At 50.8% G+C, this 9,368-nt stretch overlaps 1 protein-coding gene across 1 annotated transcript; it reads right to left on the bottom strand.

Annotated features, from left to right (window-relative positions):
* Nucleotides 1–2,279: 2,279 nt before the first annotated feature.
* On the bottom strand, nt 2,280–3,523 carry LOC126272668 (uncharacterized). The gene is made up of 2 exons (XM_049975682.1): nt 2,683–3,523; nt 2,280–2,555 (listed from the first exon to the last, which is right to left on the bottom strand). The coding sequence occupies exons 1-2, from the start codon at nt 2,979–2,981 to the stop codon at nt 2,378–2,380; spliced, it is 477 nt and encodes a 158-aa protein (XP_049831639.1). The 5' UTR covers nt 2,982–3,523; the 3' UTR covers nt 2,280–2,377.
* Between the last annotated feature and the right edge of the window lie 5,845 nt (nt 3,524–9,368).

Here is a 9,368-nt window from a genome sequence, read left to right as displayed (position 1 = left end):
CACGGCTCCTGGTGCCGTGGTGTCTAAGAAAATCTCAAAGGGCTGTCCGCAGGGTTCTGTGTGCGGTCCTTTGTTTTGGGACGTGAATATGGACCCATTACTGGAAACACTTGAAAGAAACAACATGACACTAGGAGTCGCGGCGTATGCAGACGAACTCCTCGTTCTTGTTGAGGGCGACAGCCGTGCCGAGATTGAGACAAGAGCGGCCCATGTATCCGAAATACTGATACAATGGTGTCAAAGCTCAAAACTGGAAATCGCGCCTCATAAGTCAAGTTTCATCTTGCTAAAAGGCAGACTAGCCAGAGACCCAATTATAAGACTAAATAACCGAATAGTCGCAAAAACACGTGCTGCAAAGTACTTGGGCGTCTTCATAGACGAAGCCTGGAGCTACATCCCACATATAAATCACGTTGCCTCTAAGGCTATGGCAGTACTAAACAAATTAATAAGTATAGCCCAACGGCGCTTCCATCTTCCTCTGATTGCAACAAAAATGTACAATAACTGTGTCTTGGTACCAATTGTGGGATACGGCTCCAGTGCCTGGGCCCACAAACTCACTCAGGTCAAGCCTGCCACTATGGTAAGAAGGATACAGCGCAATGTAATACTGAGATGTGTAGGCGCATTTGGTACAACACCTACAGATGCACTGTGTCTAATCATGGGACTCTGCCCTTTAGATCTGTTAATCAGACAGCAGGCTGCAATGTACTGGCTTTCCAAACGTAAACACCAACAAGTTACACTAATAATGGGTGAACACCTCAATAATGTTAAAGAAATAAAACAAAAAACGATGAATCTGTGGCAACAGCAATGGGATACATCAGACACAGGAAGGCGTGTCTATGACCTCCTTCCAAGTATTCAGGAAAGAACATGCATTATACATTTCGTCCCCTCTCAAGGAATTTTACATTTTTTAACAGGACACGGCCCATATCCTGTGTACCTCCACAGGATTGGGAGTCGCCCGACACCTGAGTGCGTTTGTGGCGCCCCTGTGGGGACGCCCGAGCACGTAGTATTTGAATGTCCCGATTTCGATCCAGTCGCCTCACAGCTAAGGCTTGAAATCCAAGATCAAACAGTCATGAACATTCTGAGAAACCCTGAGACATATAACACCTTACAATGTCTAGTTGACCAAGTATCACAATTTGCGAAATTAATATTTTAGGAGAATTACCAACGTTAAACTAGAGAAAAGCCGTACTCCTCAACAGGGATGAGGAGCACTGCGCGGCAACAGAAGTGACAAACACTATACACCTATCTGTCAGTGGTGGAATGGAGGGTGGCCATGCCTTCCGGATTTCCGCTCGCATGGCGCCTGTCCGCCCCACTGGCGCCGCACAAAGTTCTGGGAACTGTAAGAGGGCAAGAAGGAAGATGATGGAGGGCTCTGCGGTCTATGGAAACATAGACGCGTGAGATGCCCTAAGGGTGGTTCCAAGGGATGTCATGCCTTCTGCAGATCCAAACAAAAAACCCGACAAGTACATAAACACAACTGGACACAAATACCCTTAAAAGATGAAAGAGAAGTAATTGTATTTCAGTTCTTTCTGTGTTTGTAATTGTGTTGTAAAATAATCTTGTTTGTCTTTTTTGGCGCAGAAGCGCAAGTTATTGTAATTTTGAAGTAGTTTGTAGAAGTAGAATTTTGTATGTACATTGTGTGTAAATAAAGGGTGGTGGAGGGAAGAAAATGTGGATATAGCACAGTAGTGGTTTCCTAGCCAGTAGAGCCCGGCCCACCTCCTCGTGGTTAGGGACGGGCAACGCTCCTGGCATCCCGGAGCGGCTAAGAGGCCGGTATGTAATCACCGAATGTAATGTATATTGTAAAGTATGTAAACACACCACTTGTAACAAACGTAGTATTGTTTAGATTAACAACCCACTTTTGTAACCAAGACAGTGGGTCTTTGTATGTTAAACAATAAACTGGAAAAAAAAAAAAAAACTGTTCCACCGCGCTACCATGGCGCGGGGCGCAGACGGCGGAGGGAGCGCGCCGCCGGCGGAGGGTATTTAAATTGGCCGCCGCCACGACCGAACCCAGGAGTCTCACGCGATTCCGAGTTGCGATGTCGAGGTGGAAGGACGTGTTTGACGGTCGAGCGAAGGGTGTGGCGGATCGCTGTCCGGCGGGGTCAGCTCAGGCGACTGAGTTGCTCCCGTCGGCGGACCCATCCGGCCCCCCACTTATGACAAACCGGCGCCGACAACCTGACGATGACTTGGATGTTTCTTCTGATGACTTTTCTCGCTCCCAGGAGCGCATGCTCGTTCGCATGCACAAGCTTGCGGATGGGGGTGACTATCCCGGTCGTGAGGACGACGTAGCTGCCGTGCTTGCTTACTGCAATATCCGGAAGGCTGCTGCACTGCCGGGCACGGGGCGACAGGAGGCAGTTGAGCCGGTGGGGGCCTCGCCGGGTGCGTTGTCTGCGTCCCTGGCGACGGCGGTCTCACTGGGTGCGCCACGAGGGCCGGCCATGCAAGAGGTCGGTTCTCTCGTGGCCGCTCCTACGGCCCTTCAACAGCAAGAACCCGTTGCCACGCCAGTTACTGCCCCGCCCTGCGCGAAGTGCACTACCGCGGTCTGGGCGGGTGCAAAGCCAGCTCAAGAGGCCGCCGTGATTGCTGGCGACGACGACTTACCAGACGCTAATCTTGCGGAGGCTATTGCTGATGCAGATCGACGTGACGCTGACGATGCTCGTGCGCTCCGGAAGTGCCGTGCTGACGCGGCTGACGACTCTGATGTCCGCTCCCAAGCCTCTGACACTGGTCGGCCGCGGAAGAAGGCCCCTAAGGCCTCCCGACCCGCCGCTGCTGCCGCGGCCCTCCACAGGGCCTCCTGCCATGCGCCACCCTGGTGAGGACGGGTTCATCACCCCTGCCAGGCGGCACACGGCGCGGGCAAGAAAAGAAATTATAAAAACCAATAGATTGTACATTGGATACAATTCAGTCTCAGTAAAAGATTATACGGCTCTTGCTAAATGTACGAAGTGTCAGGATTATGGCCACGTCGCCAAATACTGTAGCTTTCAGAACCCAGTCTGTAACAACTGTGGCGGGGAGGGCCACGACAAGAGGAATTGTGAACACCAAACACCTGTCTGCATCCCATGCAAGTACAGAAAAAGAACATGTCACACTCCACGGAAGGAGTGTGTGACATACAAGTTACTCATACAAAGGTTGATTCAGAGGACCGATTATGGCGACCAGCTATAACGTGTCCAAAAGGAAATCACCAAGTAAACTTCTTAGGGATGCGGGCAGGTGGAGAAAGCTGAGATCGTCTCAGCTATCCTTGAATGAAGGAGACGGGGTGGAGGGGAGGTCTTACATTGTTACAGATACCCTGGAGCAGCCGGAGACATCGAGGATGTCGGACTCCTCCTGCTTGACTGAGTCTTCCTCGGTCACTGGGGGGGAGCCTCCCAGTTACAGCGGCCGCTGAGGTGGAGGAAGGGGGCATTTATGCCCTCCCAATCCCATCCCACTAGTGCGACCGACGACTGCGGACTTCTCCTGTCAGGCCGGGTCTTTCCTGGCTAGCAGGGGGACCCCCCTTGCCATGGTGAACGCTGAGGCGGAGGAGGGGAGCATTTATGCTCTCCCGGTTCCGCTGAAGCAACCTGAGACGACGAACTTCGCTTGCCAGGTCGGGACCTTCCTGGCTAGGCGGAGTCTTCCTGCCACATTGGTGAAGGCGGTGGAGGAGGGGAGCATCTATGCTCTCCCAGTTCCATTGCAGCAACCGGCGACGACAACTTTCTCCTGCCAGGTCGGGTCCTTCCTGGCCAGGCGGAGTCTCCCGGCAACGACGGCGCAGGCGACAGATGGTGCGGAGCCCTCCTCGGCTGGGGCCCTCCCGGCGGCGAGTGGGGCGTGCCTGTCGTCAACTGCAACAAGTCAGGCTGGCCAACAGTCTGTGGACACTAATACAGAAAAGACATTAGATAAAGTAATTGGTGATGGTGTAAATAATCAAACTGGGGAACAATTAGAAAATAAAACTGTAGTAAGCGTAGCATCTGGTGATGGGGTAGAAGAAGTAGAAAAATGTAAATATAGTGCGTGCCCTCCAGGGAACACTTACGACATCTGTACTGAAACACTGCAGCTTGGCAGACTGGAGAACCCAGTTTTAATGATGGCAGCCTTGAGGCAGCTGGTCAGGTCTGGGCACCCGAGAGGAGATAAGATTACACTTCCAACTCTGGAGGACGTGGACTGCGTACAACTAGCAGCAGTAAATATACCACTGGACTTTAACAAACTAAAAGATTTAGTTTCTAAAGTCTACGCCAGACGGGGAAGGAGATTCGATCTTGATAAAACTTATAAAGAACTTGTCATGATGCATGGCAGCATCACATTTGACCCTGTTCAGACGTGGCCAAATAGCCTAGTCTATACCAGGTATCAGGACACCTATTAAGTTCTTTCAGGCAAATGCCATGCGCAGTTCTCTAGTCACGCAGGAGCTGCGGAGGTTGGCAGAGGAAAATGATATTGATATACTCCAGATACAGGAGCCAAACTCCGCCGCTGGCAGAGTCCCTGGCTTTCCCGTGACTGCACAAATAATCACCACAGGTCAAAACTCAATGTCTGCGACAATCATTCTGAACAAGCAAATTAAGACAACTGTACTGGCTCAATATTGCACTTCACATGTGACAGTCGTAGAGATCAACTATCAAAATTTCTTTTGTTACTTGATAAATGTGTATTGTCAGTATCGAGATCCAATAGATTTGTATCTAGGACAGCTAAGGAACATATTAAGAGCCTTAATGGGGAAACATATACTAATCACTATGGACAGCAATGCTAAATCCCCCCTCTGGCACAGTCCAGTGCAAGATCAAAGGGGAGAAGCCCTTGAAGACATGATCATGGAATTCCATTTGAATGTGGTCAACCTCCCAGGCAACCCTCCTACATATAGGAGCAGGGCCGGGGCGGCATCACACACAGATGTTACGCTAAGCTCAATCAGCATCGCGAATAAAATTCATAACTGGAAAGTTCTAGAAAACCACACAACGAGTGATCACAATACAATTGAATTCATTCTAACATGCGAAACTGAACACGTGCCAGAGGAATGGGTAATGCAGTTTGATTACGGGAAGGCCAACTGGGATCTGTTACTGGCGGAGTTCAACCCTCCAGAGTTGGAAGGCGAAAATTTGATATAGATGACGCCGTTGAAAATTTAACAACCTCTATCAAGACGGCTGTGGCCGTGGCAATACCGATGAGGAGGCGTCTCATCCGCAAGATGACTTCTCCATGGACTCCAGAGCTGTCGAGGCTCCGGCAGTCTATGAGAAGAGCACGCCGCAATTATCAAAGGTCTTTCACTCACGACGAATGGCAATACCATCTCGCCATATACAGACGGCATAAACGGGAATTTAAGGAAACACTGCTACAACACCGACAGCAGAGCTGGGAGGACTATGTCACATCCCACCTGGCACTTGACCCATGGGGTATGCCTTACAAAATTGTAAGGGAGAAGATACACTCGCCTATGCATCTCTCTACCGTAAAGACTGAAGACCCTGACCGAATGACGACAAATTGGCTGGAAACAGCAGAGGAGTTACTTCGTGTGCTCCTCCCGGACGACCAACATGACAATGACGATGAGATGCAGATGGCAATAAGGCAGCAAGACCAGATAGAGTACTATAATCAAAGGCAGGTTTACCCATTTTCGACGGAGGAAGTGGCACACGCCATTTACTCCTTTGCCAAAAGGAAGGCTCCGGGGCCGGATGCAATTCCTGCAGAGGTTCTGCAGTGTCTTGCACCCAAGTTGGCCCCGGAGCTAACGAAAATATACAACAGATGTTTGCAGATGAAAGTCTTCCCTACCCGCTGGAAAACTGCGGAAGTAGTCATAATTAAAAAGGACCCTGAAAAGGATCCAACGATCCCCAAATCATACAGGCTGATCTGTTTACTAGATGTCATGGGAAGACCTTTGAGAAACTGTTGGTGTCTAGACTGTCGAGCCACAGAATTCTGCATGGAGTGAGTGAACTACAATATGGCTTTCGCAAAGGAAAGTCTACCTCAGATGCGATAAACAAGGCAGCCAGTATTGTACACTCAGCTATGGGGAAATACGTTCTTGGAGTCATGGTAGACATCTCCGGCGCCTTTGACAATCTGTGGTGGCCGGCGCTCTTCTCCCCTCTTCGGGGGATGGAGTGCCCGGCGGCACTCTACGGCTGTCTAAGGGATTACTGTCGGGACCGAGTCGCCAAAATCACGGCTCCTGGTGCTGTGGTGTCTAAGAATATCTCGAAGGGATGCCCGCAGGGCTCAGTTTGTGGACCAGTGTTTTGGGATATTAACATGGATCCCCTGTTAATATCCCTGAATGAAAGCAACATAGTACTGGGAGTCGTGGCGTATGCAGATGACCTTCTCATCCTTATTGAGGGGGACAGTCGTGCTGAGATTGAGGAGAAGGTAGTACAAGCATCAGAGATTTTAATCCAATGGTGCAAACAGTCCAAGTTACAGATAGCACCAAATAAGTCAAGTTACATATTGTTAAAAGGAAAATTGGCTCGGCATCCGATCGTGCGGTTAGAAGAACGTATGGTTGCGAGAGCAAGGTCAGCTAAATACTTGGGCGTCTTCATTGACGAGACCTGGAGCTATGCTCCACATATCGGGTACGTCGCTTCCAAAGCGATAGCAATTTTCAACAAAATAATAAGTATTGCACAGCGCCGGTTTCACCTGCCGCCGGCAGTAACTAACATGTACAACAACTGTATTTTAGTGCCAGTTGTGGGGTATGGCTCCAGTGCCTGGGCCCACAGACTCATTCAGGCAAGGCCTGCAATGCAAGTCAGGCGTATACAAAGAAACGTCATCCTGCGGTGCGTAGGTGCTTTTGGCACAACTCCCACAGACGCCTTGTGTGTAATCATGGGGCTTTGTCCCCTTGATCTGATGATAAGGCAACAGGCAGCAATTCACTGGGTACACAGAAGGGATTACGATAAAGTAAGAAACATCATGGGAGAAAATCTATACCATATCAAAGACATTAAACACAAGATTATACAGATATGGCAAGAGCGATGGGAGAACTCCGACACTGGTAGGCGAGTCTTCGACTTCCTTCCCAGTGTTCGAGAGAGAACAAAACAGAAACACATAATCATAACTTACGTAATGGTACATTTCCTCTCAGGTCATGGGCCCTATCCGAGTTACTTCCACAGAATCGGAAGCACACAAACGCCTGAGTGTGTCTGTGGCGCCCCGGTGGGGACGCCCGAGCACGTTGTCTTCGAGTGCCCAGACTCTGATCCGGTTGCCTTAGAGGCAAGACAGGAACTAAGAAACAAAACAGTACAAGAGATCTTAATGGACCCTACATTATATCCAATATTACAAGTTCTGGTAGACCAGATCTCAAAATTTGCAAAGTTGATTTTTGAGTAACACCGCAGTTAATAGAGAAAAGCTTTACTCCTCAGCACGTCTGAAGAGTATAATGCATCAACTGATTGCTACTACTACAACGAACATGGAGAGTGGAATGGCGGGAGGCCCCACCATCTGGTTATCCGTTGGTGGAGTCGTCTGTCCGCCCTCTCCAAAACAAATGAGAATGGGGAGGGCAATGAGGGCAAGGTGGAAGAAGTATGGAAGGCTCCACACTCTATGGCAACATAGAGATGTAGGATGCCTATGGGTGGTTCCAAGGACTGATTTGCCTTCACGTCCTCCGACCTAATTCCAGACAAACTGTAATCTCACAAGCCAGAAAACTGTTGATTGTATTATATGTGCAAATATGTAGAAGTATCTTGTTCATGTGTTATGTAGACTCATTGTAGATGTAGCTAGTAGATGCGCAGAAGCGCACGTTTTGTTTATCTTGTTGATTGTGGATGTAGATTTGTAAATGTACAAATTGTAACACAATGGGTGGTGGAGGGAAATCTTCGGAAATGCATAGAACGACGGTGGTTTCGGGATAGTGATCGGCCCACCTCCACGTGGTTAGGGATGGGCAACGCTCCTGGACATCTCCGGAGCGGCTAAGAGGCCGATTTTGAAATTGTAAAATGTAATGGATTGTACAATTAGTTAGAAATCACTGTTATGTAACAAAAGTAGATATGTTTAGAAGTAGTACCCACTTAGTAACCTAGGTAGTGGGTTTTGTATGTTACAATAAAATTCTGGAAAAAAAAAAAAAAAATTCTGTCCTACAGCCTGCGCAGCCACTGCCGACCGCCAACGCCTTCCAGGACGCGTCTGCTGACGTCGCGGATGATGCTGGGGTTCCGCCCCGGAAACCGGCGCCGCGACCCCCGCCGATTGTGGTCCAATGGGACGGACCTTATAAGCCGTTCAAGCAGAAGATCGCTCGGGCGGCGCCCACTGCCAGTGTCAGGACTGCTGGCAATGACCTTTACCGGCTCTCCATGAGCAGTATCGAGGACTACCGTGCAGTCATGGATGTCATCTGCAAAGATGGCCTCCATTGCTACACACATCCGTCAGAGCCGCTCAAGCTGTTGAATGTGGTGTTCCGCCGCCTCCCACTACAGTTTGGGGCGGATTACCTACGTGAAGAACTGGAGGACATGGGCTTCGGCATCCACCACACGGGCCTCATGAACTCCCCACGCACCCACCGCCCCATGCCGCTGTACCAGGTCGTTCTTGTCGACAACCTGGCAAATCGCAAGATCTTTCAGGTGCGGCGGGTTGGGCATGTCGATGTCGAAGTGGAGCTACTGCGAGCCAAAGGCAGGAGGGCCCAGTGCTTTTCTTGCCAACGGCTCGACCATGTGTCCCCCTACTGTTCGATGCCTCCCCGCTACGTCAAGTGCGGAGCCCAGCATCAGAGCAAGGAATGCTCGCTCAAACGTGAGGATAAACCGACGTGCTGCAATTGCAGTGGCGCGCACATCGCAAGCTACCGTGGATGTCCGGCCTTCCAGCGTGGCCGCCATCAGCACCGTGGCCGGGCTGCCCCTTCCCGCAAGGTGCAGCCTGGCACCAGCTTCGCTGATGCCGCTAAGGGGGGAGCGCCCAACCCTTCCCCTCCGCAGCCTGCTGCCTCCGTTGGTGCTGCGCAGCAGCGGCCTCCCTCATCCGAAGTGGCTGCTGACCCTGCACCCACGCCTGCCTCTCCCGCTGCCGCTCCCCGCCCCCGCGACGGCTCGTCCGGCCACTGATGCCCCTCTGGAGCGGCGGCGGCCTGACCCCCAGGCTGTGCCCCCGCCGACACCGCCTCCTGCGGTTCCACCGCCGCCTGCTGTTCCTGCTTTGGA

The sequence above is a fragment of the Schistocerca gregaria genome, chromosome 5 (genome assembly GCF_023897955.1).
Source record: "Schistocerca gregaria isolate iqSchGreg1 chromosome 5, iqSchGreg1.2, whole genome shotgun sequence".
Taxonomy (NCBI): Eukaryota; Metazoa; Arthropoda; class Insecta; order Orthoptera; family Acrididae; genus Schistocerca; species Schistocerca gregaria.
Note: the sequence above shows the minus strand (reverse complement) of the source record. Positions and strands in the feature narration are given on the sequence as shown.